Below are 12,796 nucleotides of genomic sequence, written 5' to 3'. Positions count from 1 at the left end.
TGAGTAAACACTTAAGTTTTCCAGGTCAATAATAATAGCAGCAATAAAATGATTATTTTAATCATTAAAAAATAGTTCTGTAATTATGGGTGACAAACAACAAGCCTTGGAGTCAGACAGGCATTGGTTTGAATTCTGCATCCACCTAGTGGCCTTTAATTAGTGATTCAATCTCACTGAGCCATTTTCATCAGAGGAGAAGAGACAGAAATATCTAATAGCATTTTGTTGAGGATTAGATAATATATGTGAAAGTAATAAGCACCTAGTTATAATGGTTTTCTTTTTAACACATAAAAGCTTTTTATTATAGAAATCCTCAACATTCATAAAATTAGAGCCATAAAATGAACTGTCTGTACCTCTCACCTACTTCAACACAATCAACATCTTACCTCTCGTTTCATCTATTGTCACCCCTCAGTTTCCCCCTCACTGGAACATTTTAAAGCAAATCCAAGCCATCGTTATCATTTAATCCATAAATACTTTAGTATTTATTTATCAGATAAAAAAGTTTTAAAACATACCCATAATACAACTATCATCCCAAACAAAATGAACAATTCCTTAGTATCATCTTATACCTAGTCTGGGTTCAAACTTCCCCAGTGGTCTCAAAAATAACTTTTTAGAATTAAAAAAATTAAAATCTAAACAAAGATCAATTTGGTTGGTATAACTCCTAAAGTCAATTTTTTACCTATAACTGCCATCCCTTACCTCCTCCCAAACTCTACCATTTTTCCATGCCATTTATTGGTTTAAGGAACCAAATCAGGGGTGCCTGGGTGGTCGATTTTGGCTCAGGTCATGAGATCAAGCCCCACACTGGGCTCTGCACTGGGTTTGGAGTCTGCTTAGCATTCTCTCTCTCTCTCTCTCCCTCTGCCCCAACCCCACCTCCTCTCTCCCTCTCTTAAAAACCAAAAACAAAAACCAGACCAATTTCCCTGTAGAATTTCCTGTTTAATGGACCTGGCAGATTGCATCGTCATGGTATTATTTAGCATGTGCTCAGTCTCCCATGTTTGCTTGATCAGATTCAGGTTCAATTTACTTAAAAATATTTTTAGTAGAAAAGAAGCATGAAAGTGCTTACTGTAGCTTTCATTTGGTCACTTATGATGGGTCACATGAATTGGAATACATTTCAATATAAAAAAATCCTGTACTGTCCATTTGCTAAATATTATAGTCATGCTTACCATTTCAGGCTACTTTAACATGATACTATCTGGCTGAGTTGATGTGATTTTATTCTTCAAGTCTAAATAGACTGGTTATAGTGGGTTTCTCATTTTGGCTCTTCTAGCTATCCGGAAGGTTTTTTAACAAAGAGACCGTGTATGACAAAACTGTCTTCCAAGCACTAGTGTTCCTCAACACCAGAGTACCTCACCACTCACTGGGGATGTGATCCAGAGGTGTTTGTTGCTCTTTGAGAGTAAAACCACAGTCAAGCTGCCGGCTGCCTAGAGGGGGCACTTCTACTTTGCAGCCTAATCCATCTGTCTGTGACAGTTACCTGTGTAATTTCTTTGAGGTGATCTAGTAGTTGCCTACTATTGCATACACAAAAATAAAATAACTGGGCTCCCAAAGTAGGGGTCACTTGCCCATTTCACATCACGTAGGCTTGTCTTTAATCAGAATTTAGGCAGGAAATGTAAGGTTGGGAAATGGGGGTTTCAACCAAAGCAACTCACAATTGGAAAGAGTCTGAGGGGGATTTCTTTATTTTCAATGAAAATGTCTAAATTGCTTATCTGTGTAATCAGCAGAAACTGACAACCTGATTTCCATTGCTGACAGAGCCCAGATTGTCTTGGATAATACCAAACAGTTTTACCATTTCCTTTTTAAGAGTCTACTGTATGCCATTTACTGTTAAGAGACCAGTAACCCCTCTGTCACCCAGCCTGGTGTCGAGTCAGGTCATCTGCAAAGCCATATTTGCTAGTTCTCTCAGAAGTGGTAGTGGCAAGGATTTTTGAAGCTAGCCGCTTTGTGTAGAACTCTAAAACATGTCATGTATTTTAAGTGCCCTTGATGACTTAGGGTTCACCATTCTACAGAGGTGAACTATGAGACACAAGACTGAACCTAGCTATATCCTATCCGCGGTATAGTCACTGATACTACCATGCTGCTGACATTTGCACTTCTTCGTACAACTATAGTGCAGAATATGCAGCTCCAAGATCTAAAAAAGTTAACATGGCTTCCCTCTTCTACACTAATTATCGACTCCAAAGTTCTTTCCCAAGTGTTTCTTTTTTGTTCTCTGAAGATTTTTTTTTTAATCACAGTTTGGCAAAGTTACCCAATTTTTAAGTTATCACAGCAAATCCTGGGCACTCAATATATCTTTCTTCCTCCCTTCTTCCCTTCCTTTCTTCCTTACTTTTTAATTTTAACTTAAAAATTTAGACAAGACTCATCTTGGGGGAAGATTTTATGACCCCATTATCCTAGCATTAATCACTTCAACCTCACTTCAAACTGCTTTCTGTCTCATTTGTAAGCATTTCTTGATCTGATAAGTAAGAAAAGTCCATGACATTTTGATTAACATATTGTTCCTTTTCATAGAGCAATAATTAATATCCTGTAATATTTTATCATGTTGCTCTCAAGTGCCATTAAAACAGGTTGTGTTTTTGCAACAACAGGAAAACTTACTTAATTCTGTTAGCTTCCTGATTCTGGATATATGAGCTGTATGGCGTGGAAAATAAACACTTGTCTTTAGAAAGTTTCTATATATTTCTACATTTAGAAATGAGTTTAAATGGCCTTAGCCATAACCTTTAATACTGTATCATTTTGGCAATGACTTTCTTCCTTAGAGCCATGAAAATGAGTAACAATCTATTTCTTGGAAAAATATGTTTTCTTATTTAAAATAGATTTTGTCCCGACTCTCAGTTTCCATTTACAGAGTACCTCCCCCCAACCATAGTATGAGACAGCATACTATTTTTTTTTTTTTACCTCCAGGAAAGCCCCTAAACCTGACATCAACAGTAAATATTCAAAACAATATTCTTAAACAGTAATCTAGACTTACCTTCTGTTAATCTTAGAATAAGAGTGGGATCTAGCCCAAATTTTTCAAATGAGCCCCCAGCTGTGTCAGAGTAGAATGCTACTTGGCCCAGGTGTGAACGACTCTTCATTCGAGATGAAAAAGTAGACTTCTGGTAGACTTTCATGCTGCGGTTCATAATTTTTTCCTGCCCAAGTGCAAAAGTTTAAAAGAATTTCTAATATAACAAAATAATGTTGTCTTTAAAAATAGTAATCAGATATAAAAATATCATTTACAAAATAAGTCTCTTCCTCATTACTAGTAAATTTCTCATTACTAATACATTAAACAAGCGACTGAGTTCTTAATCTCTGAGGGACCGGGTATAGTTTGCAATTCCTTCTCTTATGAAGCTGAGCACAAATATAAAGACATTCAATATTTACTAAACATGTACCTCATAAATACTAGCCTGAAAAGTGTTCTGGCTTTATTTTCATTTTTATTTTTTAATCCTTGTGTTGCCCAGCTGCAGGTAACTTGGAAATTCCACTGATTTGAAAGGACTGGTTCTGTGGAATTGAATTGAAAACTTGAGAGGAAATGAACCTCCCCAGTAGACATAAATAAATCAGCCTTTTTTAAATTCATGAATCTTTGCTCAATTTAATTTTGGACACCTTCAATAAAACTAACACAAGCATAAAACCTTCACCTTACAGATGAATCTGTTATCGAGCATTTCTAGTTTCTTCATTCTAAATAGGATCAATCTTTACCTCTAGAAATAAGGAAAGCAAACCTCTTGAAATTCAAATCATGTAATAAATGGTATAATAATATAAGTAGTGAGATTAACTGCAAAGCACAGCTTTGTTAGCCTCATCTCTGGTTTAGCTTCATACTAAATAATTCTAAAATGACTCCCTCCTCCACTTTTGTTCCTACTTCCTTCTCTGCCCCTCTTCCCTAATACATACATATACATTCTCTTATCTGTATCTGGCTGGCAAATTTTAACTTACTCTTAACAATTCAGCTCTGGCTATGTCTTCAGTTAAGTCTTTGTGTGCGTGCGTGCACAGAGACAACCACACACACACATACACACCACCACCACAGTTATCCTTCTCTCCAACAAAGATGGTCACTCCTTTCTCTACATGTCCTTTGCTCTATTACTGTATTTTATCAACTCTAAGATACCATTTATTGTAGATGCACTATTGTTTTATGCACTGCTAATTATGCATGGCAACCCATCTATATAAGCTGGATCCCAATTTCAGGAATGAGAAAATGTGAAAAAATTATGGGCATTAGAATCAATGAACTGGGATCTACCATACTTGTCATATGTGATGGTCACAGTGTGTCTGTCTTCCCCCAGGGGGCAGTGATCATTAGGTCCTTACCATGGGCTGGATGTTGTTCCTGTTGTATGTGCTTACACCCCAGCATAGTGTGCGATGCATACACCCACACCTGACCCCTTGTCTTAACCCAGCAAAGTTCATAAAAGTGATGGATAAGAGGATAAATTTCTAACATTAATTTGGATTGGGCTTTTAATCAAACTTTACCTTTTTCTTTGCTGCCATTTCATTTTCTTTGAAAAGAAACAGATCTTTGAAAAAGATCTTATATGGCTTGTCCTTTTTGACTGAGTCATCTTTTCCTTTATCTGTTAAAAAAAAAAAAAGAAAAGAAAAAGAAAAACATCTGTCATCCCTGCTCTGTTGACCAGAAGGGCAAGGCTTCCACCAGCCAGAATGGAGCAGGTGGATAGGTGGGTCTCTGGGAGGAGGACACAGGCAGCCTCTGCCTCTCCAATTGAGGCAGAGATTCAGGGCCTGGATCTCAAGGGCCAAAGACACAGCTCATCTGTCTGTTTCCCATGGCACCAAGTACAGTGCTTAATACTTCAGGGGGAATGAGTCTGTATTTGTTATGTGAATAGATAAGGGGGCCTATTACAGGATAGTGGGATCATATTTTGAGGCATTAAGATTTTGCTTCTTCCCATCACTACAAATATATGTACTATTACCATTACACCACCCTTTTGGTAGCAATAGACACAGCCACTACACTTAGGGACATCCTCGGTCCATACTAGAGAGTCATCCAAAAAAAAAAAAAACCAAAAAACACAAAAATAATGACAAGTATTGGCAAGGGTGTGGAGGAATTGGAATCTTAACCTGCTAATGGGAATGCAAAATAATGCAGCCACTTTGGAAAACAGCCTCAAAAAGTTGAGCATATAGTTGCCATGTGACCCAGCCATTCCACTCCTAGAAATGAAAACATATGTCTACATGAAAACTTGTACATGAATATTTATAGCAGTATTATACATAATAGTCAACAGATAGAAACAACCCAAATATCCATCAACTGATGAATGGATAAACAAAATGTGGTATAGCCATACAATGGAATATTAATCAGACATACGAAGGATACATACTCTAAGACTGATGAAACTTGGAAATATTATACTAAGTGAAAGAAGCCACATGAAATCCCTACATTATAAGATTCCATTATATTCCATGAAATGTCTAGAATAGGCACATCCATGGAGCCAAAAGGTAGATTAGTGGTTGCTTAGGGCTGGAGGGGAGATAGGGGGTTATGGCTAAGGGGTGCAAGGTTTCTTTCTGAGATGACAAAAATGTTCTAAAATGGACTGAGAATTGGCTGTTTGCCCAGGGATTCAGTTGGGAAAGTGGGGAATGTCTGGGATAGAAACCTCAGGCAGGTTTATCTGTAGGTAATAGGTTAGGGAGGAAGAAAATTGCAGAGTGGAAGCTTTGAGCTTCAACACGGAATGTGCGGTGTTCTGATCACCTCCGATTCACCTTGTGGGTAAAGGAAGGATCCCCTGCCCCAAATAGTATGAGATGACCGAACATATGACACTCCACTCTGGACTGATGAGATAGATAGCGGTTTATTAGTCACTTATACTCAAGCCCTGGGGAGGAGGACACCACCTGCCATGCAGGGCCACGTCAGGAGCAGAGTGAAACAGAGGGATGGCAGGAAGCAGACTTTGTAGTAACCAGAGGGTGAGGTGCCCCCTGCTTCCCCCAAGAGGATGTAATTGACTTGTGAAACCCATCAGGATGAAAACCAGTAGAGTATAACTGGTCCAGCTGGTGGGGAAATTGCTGGGTGGGGAACGTGTCTCACTGGGTGGAAGTCAAATCTGGCAAGAACAGGAAGACTTACAGTTAGGTCTTTGTGGCTCTGTGAGGCTCAAAGATGCCAAGGCAATACATGAAATCTTAGGCCTTATAATACATGAGCAAAGACAGGTGAGGTTGGGTCCAGGCAGCCGGGCTTGGAGACAGCAGGAGTATGGAAGGGCATAGCCAACAGGCTGAGGCCCAGGAGGAGGCAACAGAAGTCAAAGACCAAAAGGGACTTGGGGTTGAGAGGCATACAGAGTTCATAACCTGGACCCTATACCACCACTCTCAGGCCAGAGCTAGACCCAACATCCCAGGATGGGACCACTGATGCCGTCCAAAGGGTGATCATTGGTAGGCTGGACATCTCTCCCTCAACCAACCCTCTCTCCTCCCAAGATAAACCTCACAAACTTACTGTCCACCCCACCCTTGGTGGCTTAAAGTCTTGAATGCCCGAGTTTAAATCCTGTCTGACCAAGTTTCAGTGTCCTGGATTCACAAGATATTTTTCCCCCTCCAAGTCCAAAGCCAAGTTCCTTTTGGTTATAAATAGAAAAAACTAAACTCTAAACACCAAGTATATTAGTTTCCTATGGCTGCTATAATAAACTATAAACTTGGCAGCTTAAGACAACGGAACTTTATTCTCTCACAGTCCTGGAGTTCAGGAGTCCATAATCAAGGTGTCAGCAGGACTATGCTCCCTCCAAAGGCTCTGTGGGGGAATGCTTCCTTGTCTCTTCGAGCTTCTGGTGGCTTCAGGCATTCATTGGCCATGTAACTTCAATCTTTGCTTCTGTGTTCACAGGGACTTCTTTTTCTCCCAAAGACACGTGTCATTTAGGATTTAGGACCCACCGTAAGTCCAGGATGATCTCGTCTTGAGGTCCTTACCTCAATTACATTTGAAAGACCCTTTTGCCAAATAAGGTCACGTTGCAGGGGTAAGGACACGGAGAGCTACCATTTTGGAGGGACCACTTTCAACCCATTCTAACAAGTTTTTGTTATAAAGTTGTTATAAACTGAATGAGTGAATTATAAACTCACTCTAAGCACTGGCCCTTAGCCAACCCTTCTCCCCACCTGAGTCACTTCCTAGTCTCACAGAAATGGGGCCACTATAACAAATCACCACAAAAGGAGGGCCTTAAAACCGCAGACATTGATTCTCTCACAGTCCTGAAAGCCAGAAGTCTAAGATGAAGGTGTTGGCTTGGTCCCTTCCGGAGTTTCTGTGGGAGAATCCATGGCATGACTTTCCCCGAGCCCATGGAAAGTGCCTACAGAGTGCCTGTTACCTGTAACACACTCTTGGTGTTATCCAATGTTCAAAGCTTTGTCAAATTTGTAAGTGACAAAGAAGTTATTCTTCTATACCGATCAATATGAATTCCTTGTTTACTTGTAAAGAAGCAGGAGGAGGAGAGAAAGGCTGGAAAACGAAAGGAGAGGACAGATTTTGATAAAATGTAGTTATTCATGTCCTTTATTATGACAAATAATTGAGTTAATTGTCTTATGTTATGAAATTCCCTAGCAATCTAGGTAAATATGACCATTTATTGCCTCTCTGATGTGAAGATTTTTCTTTGCGGAATTAAAAAGTGGAAGAGAACCTTCTCAGCAGACCATTCATAAACTCTTTACATAGAAAGGCCATGTCTGATGCTTGTCGTTTGGTATTTTCCTTTTGCTACGTGCCCCGATTCACTGTGGAGACTGACCGTACCAGGCACAAAGCAAGAGCTCATCGACAGATTTCCTCTTTACCTTCAGGAGCCAGTGATATCGGCAAAAAATGTGATGACATTTTGTCTCCTGGCCCTGTCCAAAGAAAAGGAAAGACATTAAAAATAAATGCTGTAAGCCTGAGCATCAGGTGATGTATCACTAAATGGTACACCTGAAACTAAAGAATATTGCATGTTAACTAACTGGAATTGAAATAAAAATTTAAAAAAAAATAAATTCTGTAAACCTTGCATAAAGGGGCAAACTCAACAGCCAGTGATTCCAAATAGCCTTCATTGCTTTTAAAAGCACAACCTCTTTGGCCCAGCAATTCCAAATCTGGGAACTTATCCCAAGAAAATAATCAGGTAAGTGGGCAAAAAATAGTATGTACAATAATATTTGTTGACGTGTTATTTAATAAACGGAGTTGATTAAATAAGTCCGGTATACTCATAACACGGATTGCCGCATGGCCCCTCAAAACAATTCTGTAGTCACTATTCCCTCCCTTAACTATATATTAAAAGTGAAAAACAAAATATTTCAAAAGGGTGGGAGTAGCGTGGATAAAAAAACACCTGCCAAATCAGATGTTTTGAAAAGTTGTTCACCAAACATTAATAGGGGTGGTCTTTGATTTGGAGCAACCTCTCCTTGCATTTCTATCAGGTTTGGGATTAGGGTTAGGTGCAAAATTTAAGGAAGTAGCCCCCAAAACTCAGTTATCAAAATAAATAACATGTTAATGCAGTTTTTTAAAAATTCCAAGTCAATGCAGGAAAAAAATCCATGGTGAACAAAATACCAAGACCTTAAATACAGACAGGATCTGACTGTGCGCCCCATGACCCGGAGAGCAAGCCCCTCCCTTGCCACACCTTTGTCCGGCCCATAGATCTCGCCTTTATGTACATTTTTGACATTTTGTTCATCGTGGAATTTTTTGCATTAACTTTTATTTTTAAAAGTAGTGAATTAAAATGTTGTTTGTGTTTGCCCTCCCCTCTAGGTTTTGCACCAAAGGTAAATGTTTCCCTTGTTTCACCCTAATCCTTGTCTTGAATTTTTACACTTTTTTTATATTATTATTTCTCAATGAATTTGCATTATTTTTACAATAAAAAAAGTAACACTGCTATTTTCTTTGGGGGACGAAAAAGGATATTCAGGAATTTATATAAAAAGGTGTGCCCACACCAGTAACAATGGGAAAAACAGCCTATTTCAGGTTGCCTGTTTAAATTTTTGCCTCAGTTCTCTTAAAGAGCCACGTTGAAGAGACTCCCAGAGGCATTTGTAGCAGATGATTAAAGATCCAGACTTTGGAACAGAGAAGCCTGTTCGTTTGATATTTACAGATGTGTGAGCAAGATCATTTAACATTCAAAAAATATTTATTGAGTATCTACTGTGTGCCAGGTACTGTTCTGGATGCCAGAAACAGGACAATTTAAAAACGATGACAACAATAACAAACGACAAAAAAAACCCCCAAAACACCACACTTGCTTCGTGGGGCCTACATTTTAATTACTTAGCAGCTCTGAGCCTCAGGTTCCTATTCCATAAAATGGGAATATAATCTCACCTCTTAAAGCTTTTTAAAGGATGCGATGACATAATGTGTATAAACAACCAAGCACGGCACCTAGCACCCCGAGCAAACTCAGTAAGTGGGAGAAATTTTGTGCTAATATTTACCAAGGAGAATGTGATTTTACTTCCAGTGATTATAAGAACAAAAATGAAAAAGAGAAAAGAAATTATGTTAAAGCTTATAAAAGAAAAAGACTAACAAAAACCTATGTCATTGATATTATACTTTTTCAGATTACTGAAGATTTTGTTCCACAGGCATTGAGTTCATTCTGACAGTGGAAAAGAAGGGTCGGTGAAAAATTGATGACAGTCTGTTGGGTTGATGTATTTGGAATTTGGATGGCCAATATTAGGAGATTTTTGTATATTTATTTACACACGCTGCACTCCTCCAAATCCCTAAGATTCTGCTCACCTCTTTCTTGACATACTTTTAATCTTTCAATTCTCTTATCTATCTAAATTCACTCCCCTATCCATCCCCACTTTCATTCACTTTATCCTAAGTCTACTTGCAACAAAAATCTTTATCCATGGATTCTGGCACTTTTTCCCTCCTAGAAAGATCGGAAGTTCTCATTCTTCTAAACCAACTGCTAGAGCTCTGATTCCAGCTCTCCAATAATTCATAGAACATGTTGAATGGAACCAGTAATCTCTAGAAGTTGTTATACTTCTATACTTATGTACTTTTAATCTCCCTATTGATTAATGAAGGGTTGGTGAAGAACAGAAGAGAGAAGAAGAGAGCCAGCTATTCCTAGAAGGGATTATAAGGTTCTCTGAACTAAACCAATATGATGTGCCAACCAGGAAAAGAAAGTCAAAGCCAGTGAATGTCTTTGTTGTGCAAAATAAAAATAGCATGACTAAACAAAGGCTCTGTACTGAAATAGAGGGAAAATGTCATTGGATTGCATGGCAAATGCCTGCAAATTCACATCTAAAATATATGTTTAAAAACACATATATGTTCAGGGCGCCTGGGTGGCTCAGTTGGTTAAGCGACTGCCTTCGGCTCAGGTCATGATCCCGGAGTCCCGGGATCGAGTCCCGCATCGGGCTCCCTGCTCAGCGGGGAGTCTGCTTCTCCCTCTGACCCTCCCCCTTCTCATGCTCTATCTCATTCTTTCTCTCAAATAAATAAATAAAATCTTTAAAAAAATAAAAAAAAATAAAAACACATATATGTTCAAATCCAACTTCTGACAAATGAAAAAGATGAAGAGCTCAGAAAAACGAGGGCTTTAAAATGGTGATGTGTGACTTCAAGCCATCGTTTTCAGAGGTGGCAGAGGCTAGTGGGGAAGAGCATGGACTCTCATTATGCTCCTTAATCCCCACGCTTCAATTTCCCCATCTTTCAAAAGGGCGGATAAGAATAGCGCCTACCTCATGAGATGGTTAAGTGAGTTAACATGTGTCCCCCACTTTGGACAGCATCAGGTGCTCAGTGAGCACCATAGCAGTGTAAGCCCACGGGGAAAGCATTCTAAAGAGGAAGGATGCCCTGTGTGTTTGAGGAACAGCAAGGAGATTCGTGGAACTTAAGCATAGTGAACAAAGTGCGGAGTGATAGATGAGATCAGAGAGATCTCGAGGGCCCTGTGGGTCATTTCCTCAGTGAAATAAGAATCTGGAATGGACCACTCCGTCTGCTGAGCTGGGAAGAGACTGTACAAGAGGGTGAGGGTGGAGTAAGGCCACCCGTTGGGAGGCTACAGTCATTGGGAGGGAAGAGATAATGGAAGTGGTGAGAGGTGGTCAGATTCTGGCTACATTTGGAAAGTAGAGCCTACAGGACTGGCTGATGGTTTGGGTGTGGGGAATGAGATAAAGAGCCCAGGAAAGAAAGAATGGAGTTTTGATCGATGGAGACAGAGCGGCTGTGGGGGAAGGGGCAACTGGGAACATCAAAGGTTCAGCTGGGAACATGTTACATTTGAGATATGTTAGACATCTAAGGGGGTATGGGTGTAAAATATACTGTTCTCCCAAGTGAACACCATACCGGTTGATTTAATTAATGCTAGCATTCCTCTAACATTATGTGGCCGCTGAGTCAGATTTTTGATGTGTATCATCACAGAGGTAACATGGATGACCTTATGGAAAGACCTTGGCCTTGACGGCAGGCAGGTTTGAATCCTGCCTCTGGCTCTTATCAGCTCTTTCTCTTAGGCCTATCCAATGAAACTCAGTGCAACTTGGGTTCTTCTATCTGGTATGAATACTAATACCTTCCTTAACAGGCTTGTTGCAATTTTCAAACACAGGTAATGCATGCAATGTGCCTACTCACGGTAGGCTGATAGGGAAATAATTGCCTATAATTTCTTCAAGGCAGATATCCAGATCTGTCTTCTCTCTAGTCTGCTATGTCTTGTGAATAACCACCAGCATTTGAAAAGGAGGGATAATTGACGACCAGCTTTCGTAAGAAACCCTGAACTCAAATTCTCGAAACCAGTTCATTGGAGAGGAATCTACCAGCAATATCAGTGCAAACGTGGGGAACCTGACCCATCTTCGTGCACATTCTTAACATTCCAAGCCTCATGGAAGTGGAAAAAGAGGAATGGGGTTTTATAATGCCCAATCCCAAAGTCCAAGACCAACTCCAAATACAATGAACAATAACAATATTTACCAGATATTATTTGAAGCCGTTTCTGCTTGACTTTCTCAACAACTCTCTCTGCAACTCAGTGAAAATGGATTTCCACTTTCTCAGTAGGAGATAAAAAGCTTTGTTTATCTCCCATACGCAAACAAAGATTTAGACAGATTCAGACCTAAAGCCTTTCCGTTTTTGCCCACCTCCTTCCCACCCACTTGGACAAATACTAGGAGAAAGGGCTGTAAACTGTGTCCTTGGATGGTGTGGGGAGACCAGAGCTAGCAATTTTTTGTTTACCTGAGAGCCAGGAGCCACTAGGTCCTTGGCCTGCTCAACGACCTACTTCTTTTGATTAGGTCAGAAGCAGAGCACAGGGATGAGGAAATTACCTTCAGCTCGACCTTTAAGGCCCTGCTGGCGTATTTTGTGTGGACTTTCCTGTTGACATTTCTGACTGCCCCTTTTGCAAACTGAAAACAAAACCAAACAAAAAAAAACAAAAAACACCTGGGGGTCAAGAGGAAGGAGGAGAACAGGAGAAGACGGCCAATGTAAGATGATGTAAAAAGTACTATGTGAACGAAGAAGTGCTATGGGGATGTT

General features: G+C 39.7%; 1 protein-coding gene across 1 annotated transcript in view; it reads right to left on the bottom strand.

Annotated features, from left to right (window-relative positions):
- CCDC38 (coiled-coil domain containing 38) overlaps positions 1 to 7,900 on the bottom strand; it is a 31,556-nt gene extending 23,656 nt beyond the window's left edge. Inside the window, exons 1-3 of the mRNA XM_021687678.1 lie at positions 7,888 to 7,900; positions 4,618 to 4,718; positions 3,074 to 3,239 (exon numbers count right to left, since the gene is read on the bottom strand). Coding sequence (XP_021543353.1) covers positions 3,074 to 3,239; positions 4,618 to 4,718; positions 7,888 to 7,900 — 280 coding nt within the window. The remainder of the gene's footprint in view (positions 1 to 3,073; positions 3,240 to 4,617; positions 4,719 to 7,887) is intronic.
- Positions 7,901 to 12,796: the final 4,896 nt, after the last annotated feature.

Source organism: Neomonachus schauinslandi, chromosome 5 (assembly GCF_002201575.2).
Source record: "Neomonachus schauinslandi chromosome 5, ASM220157v2, whole genome shotgun sequence".
NCBI classification, from domain to species: domain Eukaryota; kingdom Metazoa; phylum Chordata; class Mammalia; order Carnivora; family Phocidae; genus Neomonachus; species Neomonachus schauinslandi.
Note: the sequence above shows the minus strand (reverse complement) of the source record. Positions and strands in the feature narration are given on the sequence as shown.